General features: G+C 47.7%; 1 protein-coding gene across 2 annotated transcripts in view; it reads right to left on the bottom strand.

The window, feature by feature from the left end:
• The window catches only part of ASTN1 (astrotactin 1), a 353111-nt gene that overhangs the window by 12676 nt on the left and 326050 nt on the right, over window positions 1–14385 (bottom strand). For both annotated transcript variants that reach the window (XM_006047010.4, XM_025285587.2), the window contains exon 21: window positions 7754–7854. In XM_006047010.4, coding sequence (XP_006047072.1) covers window positions 7754–7854 — 101 coding nt within the window. The remainder of the gene's footprint in view (window positions 1–7753; window positions 7855–14385) is intronic.

Here is a 14385-nt window from a genome sequence, read left to right as displayed (position 1 = left end):
TGGAAGTGAGGGAGGGAGAGAGCTGGACAATACTAGATATTATTTTTAAAAAATCACTGTTACTGGTTCTCTACTTGATCATGTTTTTCCCAGTGCCATGAGACAGAGATTGAAACACAGGGCAAGAGCGGGGCAGGGGGAAATAGTCTTATTTAAATGAAAAGGAGTGACTCCAAGGGCAGGAGGGAGCTCTCTTATCCCCCAGCAGTGGTTGCTCTTTTTACTAAGAAATAAGCATCCTGGAAAGCATCTATCCCTTCTGCAATGGCTTCCTTGGCTGCTGTGATGAAAGTCTCCTGAATGGAGGTCCTAAGTCATCAGTTTCATTGTTTTGGTGGGGAACTACCTAAAACCCCAGTCTGTCCCCGCACTGATGTAATTGACCATAGAATTCCATATGAAAACTTGAGGACCATGAATCCCAACTGGCTTTTTATCTTTGTCATTCTTGCATGCTGTGTTTAGTCACTTGGTCGTGTCCGACTCTTTGCGACCCCATGGACTAGCTAGCCCACCAGGCTTCTCTGTCCCTGGGGATTCTCCAGGTGAGAATATTGAAATGGGTTGCCATGCCCTCCCCCAGGAGATTTTCCCAACCCAGGGATCAAATCCAGGTCCCCTGCTTTGCATTCTTGCTGCTAAGTCCCTTCACTCGTGTCAGACTCTGTGCGACCCCATAGACGGCAGCCCACCAGGCTCCGCCATCCCTCGGATTCTCCAGGCAAGAACACTGGAGTGGGTTGCCATTTTGTTCTCCAATGCATGAAACTGAAAAGTGAAAGTGAAGTCACTCAGTCGTGTCCAACTCTTCGCGACCCCATGGACTGCAGCCTACCAGGCTCCTTCGTCCATGGGATTTTCCAGGCAAGAGTACTGGAGTGCGGTGCCATTGCCTTCTCCGATTCTTAGCACTGTCCAAACTGCAAAGTCCCTTCCCCCGCGTCCTCCAAGTCTGTCTGTCCCCTCCCCCACCTCTCTCTCTCTATGCTGCTCTGTGCTTCCTTCACACCAGGGATTCTCAAACTTGAGAATTAAACTTGATTCACAGCCAGGAAGGCTTGTGAAAGCCCAGGTTTCTGGTTCCCACTGGAGTTCCTGATCCAGTAGGTCTCAGATAGAACCTGAGTGTCTGCATTTCCAATGAGCTCCCAGGTGATGCTGCTGTTGCTGGTATGGACCACTCTTTGACCACCACTGTTCTATACTAATTCATTCTCTCAAAACTTTCTTACTTCCTCTGGGACCAGCACGGTTACATGGCAACCAACTCTCCCTTTGCCCTTGACCTTGGCACACTCTTCCTTCCCTCCATATCCCTATGATAGCTGAAACCTGCAGAAGGCCCCTCCCCCAGATGTCTGTGTGTCTTCCTTCCTCATCTGCTTCCCAGCCCACTCTAGTTGAAATTCTACTCTCTGCAGCTCTTAAACCATTCCCCTGCTTGCATGTCTCCATAACATATGTCACTATCTGACACAGTATTTATTTTCCCAACTTGTTTTTGGTTTTTTGCTTTGTCATCCCTGCTTAAATATAGTCTCCATGAAGCAAGGGATTTTCCCTCCCTAAAGTCTAAGTCAGATATTTAGGAAGGGCTTGAAATAAGCTGTTTTATTTGATAAATTCAGAAATCTGATTACAGAATTCTTGCAAATAGATTCTGAGCCTTGTTCCTTTTGTTTCTTTAGCATCTAATACCAGGGTGTGTTATTAATGAATAAATGGCTGTGGAAGTAGCAATGAAGAAATGTATAGGACTTATGCTTGGCATCAGGAGAGGAGGATGGATGCTGGAGGAAAGATGGATCAGAACTAGCCTTTGCTTAGTGAAGAACTCCTATAAGGCTGCACCCCAAACCTAGAGACTAAGTTGATCTTATTACTGAACATAGCCTTTCCTGCTAGGAGAAGGGTGGTTTTACTGGTAGAAACTTATTTGGTCAAAGGCTTTACAGTCATGAGGTTCTAAAATTCTTCATAGAAGAATTCCTAGTTTAGGAAAATGATCATATAAGAAATAGAGTCTGGCTTTCTGTTAGATAATTAGGAGCTGAGGTCATGCTCTGGGTCACTTAAAAGGTAATTCCCATTTGTTACTAGTTGTAAACTCCACTCAAGTGAGTTATATTTATGATCACCATCTGGGTTTGAAGAAGGCAAAGCATTTTTTTTGGGGGGGGGGGGATAACTGCTAGGCCAGTACTAATTTGCAAGGATGCCCTTAATTAGTCCAATTCATTAATCTCCACACCTGCCCTGTGCAGGACTCCTTCCTGGCTGAAGGATAACGGGACCTGGGAACATTACTTCATTCTCTCAGCATTAAATTGCCTCTTGTGCTCTCAGCTAGGCTGCTGGGGTTTCAAAAAGTCTTCTTTGCCAGGGAGCACAAATGATCAGAAGCATATTTTGATATGCTTTGGGTACTAGAATTAACACAAAGAAGCCCCACAGAGAAATAGTACAGGGGTCTCTCCCTGGCTGATTACTCTACCTCGTGTACATGCTAAATTGCTTCAGTCGTGCCCAGGTCTTTGTGACCCCATGGACTATAGCCTGCCAGGCTCCTCTGTCCATGGGATTCTCCAGGCAAGAATACTGGAGTGGGTTGCCATGCCTTCCTCCAGGGGATCTTCCTGACCCAGGGATCAAACCTGTGTCTTTAATGACTCCTGCATTGGCAGGTGGGTTCTTGACTGCTAGTGCCACCTGGGAAGTCCTACTCTTTATTCCAGAGTTGCTCTATCCATCTCTTCCTGCAGGTGGCATTATGAGGCATCTCGCCTACCTGCTGATCACCCATTGATGTCAACCAGCCCACTGCCTACTCAGCAAGGAAGTCCAGGGTGCCTGCCACTGCCAGCAAGGACACTGGCAAAATCTCCAAAACAGAAAGAACTGGGGCTGACCCTGCTCTGGCTTGGAGTAAGAAATCAACAGATGATAAAGTAAGGGTGCCGTGGGTCCTCCCCAGTCTCTCATTTAAGGATGTTCCACCTCAGATTATGCTTTCATCATGGAGGGATATCTCAGATGTTCAAAACTCATTCTGTCTACACCCTACAAGCCAGGCAGCACTCACTCCAGAGAGAAGCACAGTGGTCTTATACTTAAAGGTCTCCAGTCAGCTGTAACACCTCAGTGAAGACCAACAGTCCTGACAGGGGGAATTATTTTGATATATAGCTTTAAAACTATTTTCGAATAGAGTTCTTCTCTTTATTAGTATTGAGAGACAAAGGAAGGTTTTCTGTCTTTTACATAATAACCCTCTAAATATATAATCTAACATTATAAGCAAAATGGGAATTACCACAGGATAAGAGGGAGGAGGGATAAATTGGGAGATTGGGGTCGACACACACTAGTATATATAAAATAGATAATGAATAAAGACCTACTGTATAGCACAGGGAACTCTACTCAATAGTCTGCAATAGCCTATATGGGAAAAGAATCTAAAGAATGGATCTATGTATACGTATAACTGATTCACTTTGCCTTACACCTGAAACTAACACAACAGTGTAAATCAACTATACTCCAATAATTTTTTTTAAAGTTACATAAATTTACTTATTGAACTCTGAGTTCAGTTCAGTTCAGTTGCTCAGTCATGTCCAACTCTTTGTGACCCCCATGGACTGCAGCAGGCCAGGCCTCCCCATCCATCACCAACTCCGGGACCTTGCTCAAATTCATGTCTGTTGAGTCGGTGATGCCATTCAACCATCTCATCCTCTGTCGTCCCCTTCTCCTCCCGCCCTTAATCTTTCCCAGCATCAGGGTCTTTCAAATGAGTCAGTTCTTCGCATCAGGTGGCCAAAGTATTGGAATTTCAGCTTCAACATCAGTACTTCCAATGAATATTCAGGACTGATTTCCTTTAGGATGGACTGGTTGGATCTCCATGCAGTCCAAGGGACTCTCAAGAGTCTTCTCCAACACCACAGTTCAAAAGCATCAATTCTTCAGTGCTCAGCTTTCTTTATAGTCCAACTCTCACATCCATACATGACTACTGGTGGTCTGGTATTCCCATCTCTTTCAGAATTTTCCACAGTTTATTGTGTGTGATCCACATAGTCAAAGGCTTATTGAACTCTCACTGGAAACTAATTACCTAGGGCATCATAGTCCCCACTCCATTTTACAGAGTAATAAGCTGAGGCATGGAGTGAAATAACCTGCTCAAGGTCAAGTAGTTAGATGGCAGAGCAGAAACTTGACCCTGCGTGGTCCGACTCCACAGTCTAAGTTTTCTGGAACCAGTTGGTTAGCATGCTGCTTTCTGAGTGTTAGGGACACCATTGTGAGCAAAAAGAGACCAGAACTCTGCTCTCAGGGAACTCACTGACTAATGAGGCAGACAAGCATTGAATAAGGCATTATAATAACAAACTGAGATAAGTGTTCTGAAGGAAAGAAACACAGTACCATGAGAGCATCGAGCAGTGGCCCTGGAGCCCTGCTCGGAGCAGGGACGCTTGCTCAGGACTGTAGACTGAGATGAGTTGATCAGTGGAAGGGGTGGGGCTGGAGCACACTTGAGGTCAAAAGCCCAACGTGGGCAGAGCCTCCATGTTGGAAATGATGTGTTGAGGTACTGAGAGAGGCAGTGAGGCTTCAGAAAATACAGAGATTGCTGGGGAGCAGGGGCAAGAAGAAGCCGGAGAAGTGGGCAAGGGCTCCTCTATTTAGGTCCTAATATGCCTGATGGTGGCTCAGATGGTAAAGCGTCTGTCTACAATGCAGGACACCTGGGTTCGATCCCTGGGTTGGGAAGATTCCCTGGAGAAGGAAATGGCAACCCACTCCAGTACTCTTGCCTAGAAAATCCCATGGACGGAGGAGCCCACTGCAGGCTACTGCCCATGGGGTCACAAAGAGCCGGACACGACTGAGCAACTTCACTATGCCTGATACATATTTTGATCTTCATCAGGAAAAGAATGGAAACCCATTAAAGGGTTGTAAGATGAGGCATTAAAATGATCAGATTTCTGTGTTGCAAATAACTATGCTTTTAGCATGTGATGCATGTTTAATGAGGCAGTGAATGAAGGTCCTTCCCTTTCAGAAGTTCTAAAGTGCTACAGCATCAGGGATCCTAATTAAGTAGATCTAGGGTTTCCCTTGGAGAAGGCAATGGCACCCCACTCCAGTACTCTTGCCTGGAAAATCCCATGGACGGAGGAGCCTGGTGGGCTGCAGTCCATGGGGTCACTGAAAGTCGGACACGACTGAGCGACTTCACTTTCACTTTTCACTTTTATGCACTGGAGAAGGAAATGGCAACCCACTCTAGTGTTCTTGCCTGGAGAATCCCAGGGACGGGGGAGCCTGGTGGGCTGCCAGACGTCTATGGGGTCGCACAGAGTCGGACACGACTGAAGCAACTTAGCAGCAGCAGCAGCAGCAGCAGCAGGGTTTCCCTAGAAGGCAGAAGAAGAAGAGGGCAACAAAAGATGAGATGGTTGGATGGAATTACCAATTCAGTGGACATGAAACTTGGGCAAAGTCTGAGAAATACTGAGGGACAGGGAGGCCTGGTGTGCTGCTGTCCATGGGGTTGCAAAGAGTCAGACACGATTTGGGGACTGAACAACAACAACAGGCCTTCTCTGGTGATCCAGGGGTGAAGAATCCACCCTGCAACAGGAGACACAGGTTCAATCCCTAGTCCAGGAAGATCCCACATGACTCAGAGCAGCTAAGCCCACAACTGCTGAGCCCAAGCTTTAGAGCCTGAGAGCAGCAACTACTGAGCCCATGTGCTGCAACTATGGAAGCCTGCAAGCCCTAGAGTCTGCTCCACAGCCAGAGAAGCCCACACACCGCAGCTAAAGAGCAGCTACCGCTCTCTTCAACTAGAAGACCCAGCGCAGCCAAAGTAAATAGATGAAATATTTTTAAAAATAAATAAAGTAGGTTTAGGTCTCTCTTCCCAGTGTGACTTTGCATCACCATGGCATCACCTCTTGAACATTGTGGGATTATGTCAACTCATAACCAACTTGAGGCAGCTGGCATCATGTGCCACAGTTAAGGTGATTTGAGGGGTACCACAGGCCAGCTTGGCAAGAAAACTTCTCTTATCAAAAACCTGTGCAACCTAAACTTCTAACATCAGTCACCATTTCTGTTAATATGCACATGCTATTGTTAACCCTTATGGCAGAAAGTGAAGAGAAACTAAAAAGTCTCTTGATGAAAGTGAAAGAGGAGAGTGAAAAAGTTGGCTTAAAGCTCAACATTCAGAAAACGAAGATCATGGCATCTGGTCCCATCACTTCATGGGAAATAGATGGGGAAACAGTGGAAACAGAGTCAGACTTTATTTTTGGGTGCTCCAAAATCACTGCAGATGGTGATTGTAGCCATGAAATTAAAAGACGCTTACTCCTTGGAAGGAAAGTTATGACCAACCTAGATAGCATATTCAAAAGCAGAGACATTACTTTGCTAACAAAGGTCTGTCTAGTCAAGGCTATGGTTTTTCCTGTGGTCATGTATGGATGTGAGAGTTGGACTGTGAAGAAAGCTGAGCGCCAAAGAATTGATGCTTTTGAACTGTGGTGTTGGAGAAGACTCTTGAGAGTCCGTCCCTTGGACTGCAAGGATATCAAACCAGTCCATTCTAAAGGAGATCAGTCCTGGGTATCCTTTGGAAAGACTGATGCTTAAACTGAAACTCCAATACTTTGGCCACCTCATGCGAAGAGTTGACTCATTGGAAAAGACTCTGATGCTGGGAGGGATTGGGGGCAGGAGGAGAAGGGGACGACAGAGGATGAGATGGCTGGAAGGCATCACCAACTCGATGGACATGAGTTTGGGTGAGCTCCGGGAGTTGGTGTTGGACAGGGAGGCCTGGTGTGCTGTGATTCATGGGGTCGCAAAGAGTTGGACACGACTGAGCGACTGAACTGAACTGAACTGATTGCTCCATTAGCAGTCCAAGTGCTAGCACATATTGGTAGTTGATCAGATCACTTTAACTAGTGCCAGGGCCCTGCAGAAGGGGTGCCCAGCAGGGTAAAATCCTGGTTGTGGAGGGAATGTAATAAATCTTAGAGCAAGGGACACTATCCAGACACCAGGAAGCTTCATGAGAAGCAGCAGTCAGAAATGTGCTATTTATATAATGGATGTTGACTGAAAACCAACTCTTCCTAACTGACAAGGGCTCATTCTGGTGCATTGATAAAGGACAATTCTTTACCAAAGAACTGATCCATAACAATTCCAAAATACAGAATGAAGATTTCGACACATCTTTTGTAGGAGGGAGTTATACAGCAATGCATTCTAAATCTGTAGTCTTCCTTTACTGTAATTCAAAATAACCTTTCAGATTACAAAAAAAAAAAAAAAAAAAAAAACAGGAAGAGGGTAAGTGAGCTGAGGAGCATCCTGAGGGCAGAGGTCATAGGTACTAAAGCACCTGGTGTCACGTCCCTAAGCACTTGGTGTACTGCTATGTGTGGCTGGGGCCTTCACCAGTGTCTGCTACGTTCCCTGACTCACAGGCCATGTGGAATACCGGGGCACAATGCAGATTTCCACACCAGAGGCAGAGGTTGAGGAGTTCCTGCAAAGGAGTTGCTCCACTCCTGAGCCTTGAATTCTCCCCCTTCCCCACTGAACTCCAGACTGTTCTGTCTGACTCCCTTGCTCCCTCTTTCCCCATGGCGAGGGAAGGTCCCCGGAGCATCCCTCAGCAGACTCTGCTGGCCTCCGTGTCTCTTACCTTGAGCTTTGACATCATCCACCACGGGGCAAGGGGTCTTCACAATCACATCACTTGGCCTGGAGCGTCGTCCTGTGTTGTCCACGCCCCACAGGGTGAACCTGGCAGGGAGAGGAGGGCATCAACAGAGAGAACTCACCGGGTTCTGGCTGACAACCCAGGCTTGCCCAGATGGACGGGTTTCCCCTGGCTGCTCTTGCCACCCAGTCATGCACTTACCACCATCACCCAGGTCATAAAGTATGCAGTATAGCGTCTTTTACTACTTGCTGGTAGGTCCTGGGCTGTCATTTGCTGTCTTGAGGATATTGCATGATAGCAACCATCATGGCACAGGGCAGTGTTTCTCCAAGTAGGGTCCCCAGACCAGTAGTATCACCAGGGAAGTGGGTAGCAATGAAATTCCTCATACCCCATGCCAGACCTACTGAATCAGAAACTCTAGGCATGAGGACAAAATCTGTGCCATGACAAGCCTTCCAGGTGACTCTGATGCCTGTTGCCGCTGCTGCTGCTAAGTCACTTCAGTCATGTCCAATTCTGTGCAACCCCATAGACGGCAGCCCACCAGGCTCCCCCGTCCCTGGGATTCTCCAGGCAAGAACACTGGAGTGGGTTGCCTGATGCCTGTTACATCCTGACAACTACTGAGCTGAGGAAAAGAGCATGCATCTACAGAAACAGATGGTCTGATGTGGGTCTGAAACCTCTACTTCCTGCCATGTGGAGTTGTAGTTAACACCTCTGAGCTTTATTTTCCCTCTCTGTGAAATGGGGATGATAATAAAATTGCTTGCAGATCACTGTGAAGATGAAACGGGATAATAAGGCTCAGAAACACCTAACGTAGTACCTGGAGCCCAATGACACGACTATCAATTCTGTTCTGTCCATCTTGTGCTCAGTTGAGGTTTTGTGCCAAGCACTGAGGACAGTTTTCCTGAAACAGCCAGAGTCAAGGGGTCCTGACTTGCCTGTGACTGAACCCTCTATTTCCTACATGCAACTCCTTCTAACCCATGGAGATGCTACCAGCCATGGACCAGGAGGCCAGAGTGGAAACCTTATGATACCCCTGGCAATGAGAAGATGTGGTTCTAAGAGCCCCCTCCACCCTTCAGCACACACACACACACACACACACACACACACACATACACACTCACCCCAGAAAGAGGATAAAGACCCGGCCATCAAAGGCTGAATGTAAAATGTCCCCCTCGGGTGACGGAGCTGGATGCAGAGGAAAAAGCAACACCAGGCTCTGCTACTCAGGGAGGAATTTGAATATAACCATGAAGATAACCCCTGGTGTCAGTGCCCAGGGCCTCTAACAACTAATCTAGGGAGTCTAAAGCAAATCATTAACACTGCTTTTCTTGTCTCTTTCTCTTTTGCTGTGTCTCCCTGGGAGGTTGCATTTATTGGCAAGTCTGGATCTTCTTTCCTCTGGGCAGAGCTGCAGGGAGGAAGAGAGGTGAAAGAAGAAAGAGGCCCCGAGACAGAGGGGCTTGGGTACCTGTTCAGGTAAATGAGCCTCAGACAGCTGAACTGGTGAGGCAGAAAAGAATTGGAAATTGCCTAAAGACTCTGCCAGGAAATACACGAGTCTCTCAGCAGAGAAAAGACAGCCTTGCATCTACCCGCCGAGAAACCCGGGAAATGGTCAGTGCTAAGAACCTGTGTGTCCTGATGTGCTGTTTTCCCTCCCTCTGTCCTCCTCAGAGTCTCATGCTGGAATCCCACCCCACCAGCTGTGCAGGACTGCCCCGCCTCTTTGCTTTCAATCAAACAAGGGCCAGGTGCGTGGCTTTCCCATCTTAGGTGTACACATGACTCCATCAATTCTACTGCCCTCTGCTTCTCGCCTTGCTCCTTAGTTCAGATCTACCACCTTGCCTGGTATTAAACCCCTCTGCCACCCTGATCCAAAACCCAGGGGCTGGCTGCCCTTCTCCCCAACCATCCCTCCCCTCCTAGATCTGAGCCCTTGGCATCCAGGCCCACACTCTGGGCTGCCTGGATCCCTAGCAAATGGCAGCCCCCAGAATTTTTCATCATTCCTTCTAGACCCTGCAACACACAAACACAAACCTCTTGCCACCATTTCTAGAATTGTGACTGAGGCCACCAAACCTGAATCTGGCACATCTGATCTGCCCTTCTGGTACCTGCTCTGTTTCCCAGTCTTATCCCCACAACCCGGTCTCAGGCCAGGTCCACCTTCCTTCTCTGCCCTTCAGCTCTAGATCATCTTGAGCTGTTTGTCAGGGATGGGCCCAGAGGTACGCAGGGCAGACTGCAGACCTGCGCCCCACTTTCAGGGACTCCCACATGGATGCATTCCTCCTCACCCTCACATGCAGACTCTACCCTGACCCCATTTCCAGTGTCCCTTCTCACCAGAGTCAGCAAAGAAGAAGTCCTATTCTCCATGAGGTCAATGCCCAGCTGCCAGCAAAGTCATAGGACTGCTAGCGTGAGCCTGGCCCTGTGCCCTGCTCTTACCACCAGGCTCTCTTCCTTCACCAGCCCCTCCTTAACTATGTGTCTGAGCCCACCTCCTGAACCCCCTCCCTGAGATCCAGCTTGCTTGATGTCCCATCCTCTGTAAGATCACTCTGCTTTATCTTTTCCCGTCCACCTCCCAAGGGTCCTGAGAATCGCCTTAGGACTCCAGGTCATGGCTGGCATCTTGCTAGCTGCTGATGGGCCATGTGATGCTGTCTGCCTGAATATTTACCGGTTTAGGGGTCACCTGCCCTGGACTGTTGATAGTGGGTTCCAGCCACCTCTTGTAGCACACCTTATTTAATCTTGGACGCTTGATTTCTAGCAGTTTCCCTGGACTGAAACGTCTTAAGTCTCAGGTAGCACAGTGGCTGTCAGATGGATGCTCTCTCTCAGTGCCTGGGATGCAGTTAATCCTCACCCCACCCCACTTGGCCCATTCCTCTGAGTTTCGCTTTGTGCTTTATTCTACTGTGAGTTCTCACTAAGTCTACTGGATTCTGGGCTCAGATGAAATTCTATGTGCTGTATTTAATTCTCATTACTCTGGGCAATTAGTATACAATTTAGGGTCCTAAGCCCTTATCATTTTTAATAGCAAAGCAAGGTATTAGGAAAGGCAATGCTTTCCCACATGCTTCTAAATAGAGACGACTCTTGGCCTAAGAGACCGTCCTCAGGGGTCCTGGCTCTCTCAGTCCTGGAGGGACCCTGAGGAGTAGCCAGATTACTTTAACTGTTGAAGCAAGCTTGGGGAACACTATGCATTTCAGGTGGAAATGTCACATGCAATTACTTCAGGAAGTCTTCTCTGTTCATTGTCAGCATCATCGTTTCTACTTTTGGACACTTGTAGGACAGTAAGTAGCTGGAATCAGTGGGCAGAAGATATAAGCTCTGCCCCCAACCCGGAGGGCTGATGTGTAGGTGTGTCTACTGCCTTGGTCAGAGCTGCTGGTCCCTTTCCACCGCTGCCTGCCTGCTGGGATTGCTCAGCCTGTCGTTAGAGCCTGTGTGATGACACGTGTATTGTGAGTGTGTGTGTTTGTGAACCACTGAAACCCTGCTCTGGCTCCGGGGCTGATGTTTTAAAGGACTGAAACTTGATGTGCAAGGAGCATCCTTGGGCTTGCTGCCGAGGGCTGACTGCCTCTATCTGCAACTTTCACCCTTGCCTGCTCCAGGCGTGGTGGTTTCTGCAGATGGCTCCAAATCCATTCCCTCTTTCTGAATTATCTGTTCACTGTCTCATCCCACCCTCCAAAGGCAGCGGCTCTCCTGTGGGCACACCCTGTGATGTGGATGGTGGGCTACAAGGCTCAGGAGTCATCGCCCCACTCTGGCCTCAGTTTCCTCGTGTGTAAAATGAAGATGTTGGACCAGACACTCCCTGTTAACCAGGGATTCTTAGCTGTTTTTGCACTGTAGGCCTTTCTCAGAATAATGCTTTTCCAATGCATCAAATAAAGTGGGTAGGATGACAAAGTGAGCCAGTTATACTGAAAGGATGTTCTGCCTCTGTGGACCTCAGGTGAAGAGCCAGCTCTGTGCATTAATGTGAGTAATAAGATCATGCTTGATCCTTCCAGTAGCCTGGGCTGGCTGGGAGTGAGACGCAGTGAAGAAAGTGCAAACCTTGATTCAGTTCTTAACCACCCACCACTGCCAGACGACAAGCTGTGTGATTCAGAGGAAGTTACTTAGTGCTGCTGAAGTCAGTTTCCTCAACTATAAAATGGGAACAGTAACCCTAATCTCGCGAGGTTGGAGGGTTCCTAGAAACACCTACATGTAGTGAACGTGCCATAAAGGAAGGCTGCCTTCCTCTGTATTACAGATAAGGAAACAGCTGCAGAAACATTGTGTCCCACTTCATCACTCGTCGGCTAGGAACAAAGTCAGGTGTGGGGCCCGTGTGTTCTCAGCTCTTAATGCAGGGCTCCCCTCCTTAGGCCAGGGACTGATGCTCTGGTTCACTTGATAGCTCTGCAGAGAGGAGCCTCTCTCCCAGGCCTGCCCGCGTGCCCTCTGCATGTGATCTGCAGCGCCACCTAGTGGAGGTTGGCTGTTTCTTTTCCCCTCTGGCTCCTGCAGTCTCATCATTTCTTCTGCAATCAATCTTGACAGAACGTTTGTGTTTTACAAGACTTAAGAGGGAGACACTGAAAACTCACCTGGGATAGCAGAGTTGGAGAAGCCATCAGACTCAGGTCTTTGATCAGGAAATGTAGCCAGACCAAGGCCAACATGAGGAGGGTTCCAGGGTGGGTAAGGACTGGTGCTCCTAACAGACACCCACGCCAGCCTCCCGCTCATAGGAGCCTTGAAATTCCTAATTAACAGTTGTAACCTAGTGACAGGAATTACTGAGCCCTCATTATATATGGGAATTCCAGTTGCACCGAGTTTGAGGCATTTCCAGTGGGTTAGGTGTTCCATATTTCCAAACCTTTGTTTCTCGTGTCGGTTCCTCTACTAATGAAGGACGTGCATGCTCAGTCACTCAGTCGTGTCCGACTCTTTGCAACCCGAAAGACTGTATCCCATCAGGCTCCTCTGTCCATGAGATTCTCCAGGCAAGAATACTGGAATGGGTTGCCATGCTCTCCTCCAGGGGATCTTCCCAAACCAGATATCAAACCCTTGACTCCTGCATCTCCTGCATTGGCAGGAGGAGCCTTTAACACTGCACCAAGACTGCCCAAACCGCAGGCCAGCTAATGAGAATCCTGAGTAGACTTGCCTTTGTCCTACTATTCCCATTTATGTCTCTATATTTTCCAGCTCCTCCAGAATATCACTTGTCTTTACGTATTTTGCTGTCATCAGCCCGGCCCCTTGGTTACATCTCTCTTTCCTGTACTGAAGATATTCAGCCTGAGCATGGAAGTTCATTTTGCAATCCATGCCACTCACATTTCCTGTGCTTTTCATCTTTGAACTCTTTCACTGTGGAAATAGAAATGATTTATTCTGGAAACCTTAACTCTATTCTCATGACCTCATCTGTAAACTGCTAAATGTTTTTCATACTGATGGGGTCAAAGGGTCCCAGAACTACATCACTATGAATTCTGCCTTCGTCCCCCAGTGTTCCCATCATGACTTAGATTCCATCAATATCTCTCCTCTTTCGGTGTCTTTTATGTCTGCTTCGAAAATACTTCACAGTTGTTCCCAGAGCACAGAGGGAACCAGGGAAGCGCTACCAGCAAGAATAGAGCTGGTCCAAGTGCCCCAAGATAGGAGCTTGCTGTATTTTCTTTGAAGAAAGACCATCTCTCACCTCTATAAAACTATTTCAATGTGGCTGAGGCTAGATTTTTTAAAGCAGAGCTCTTAGTATTCTACTCCTTTCCTCCAGGAAAAAAAAAAAAAGTAATAATATCCTCTGACTTTCAGCATTCACTTTATTCTCCAGAGTTCACTTTCATCTAGCCCCTTGCTTCACCATCTGTTTCCACCCCATCGCCTCCTGGCCGCTCGCCATCACCCCTCTTCGCCTCTGCCCTTGCTGTTTGGTCCACTTGGTGTGCCTTTTCTAACATGGCGCTGCTGCTGCTGCTGCTGCTAAGTCACTTCAGTCGTGTCCGACTCTGTGCGACCCATAGACGGCAGCCCACCAGGCTCTGCCATCTCTGGGATTCTCCAGGCAAGAACACTGGAGTGGGTTGCCATTAAATCTGCACAACCCAGTTCAGATGACTTCCACTCTACTTAGAATGAATCACAAATTTCTTTTCTCTTCTACGACATGTTCGTTGCTCTTTTATATCTAGCTTTTATTTCATTCTGCTTGATGTTAAAGCTAGCTGTTTGTGTGTTTCCCCTCTGTGTTGCAAATTAGGATGGGATTATATTATCTTTTTTGATCCTCCTCACCCATTGTTTAGAAAGTCCCTTATAATGCTAGGGTTTCCCTGGTGACTCAGACGGTAAAGAATCTGCCTGCCATGTGGGAGACCTACCTGGGTCAGAAGATTCCCTGAAGAAGGATATGACAACCCACTCCAGTCTTCTTGCCTGGAAAACCCCATGGTGGGCTACAGTCCACGGGGTCACAAAGAGTCAGACATGACTAAGCAACTAACACACAGAACACTATAATGATGATTGAGACA

Source organism: Bubalus bubalis, chromosome 5 (genome assembly GCF_019923935.1).
Source record: "Bubalus bubalis isolate 160015118507 breed Murrah chromosome 5, NDDB_SH_1, whole genome shotgun sequence".
Taxonomy (NCBI): domain Eukaryota; kingdom Metazoa; phylum Chordata; class Mammalia; order Artiodactyla; family Bovidae; genus Bubalus; species Bubalus bubalis.
The sequence above is the reverse complement of the archived record's forward strand: the minus strand, read 5'-3'. Positions and strand labels throughout refer to the sequence as shown.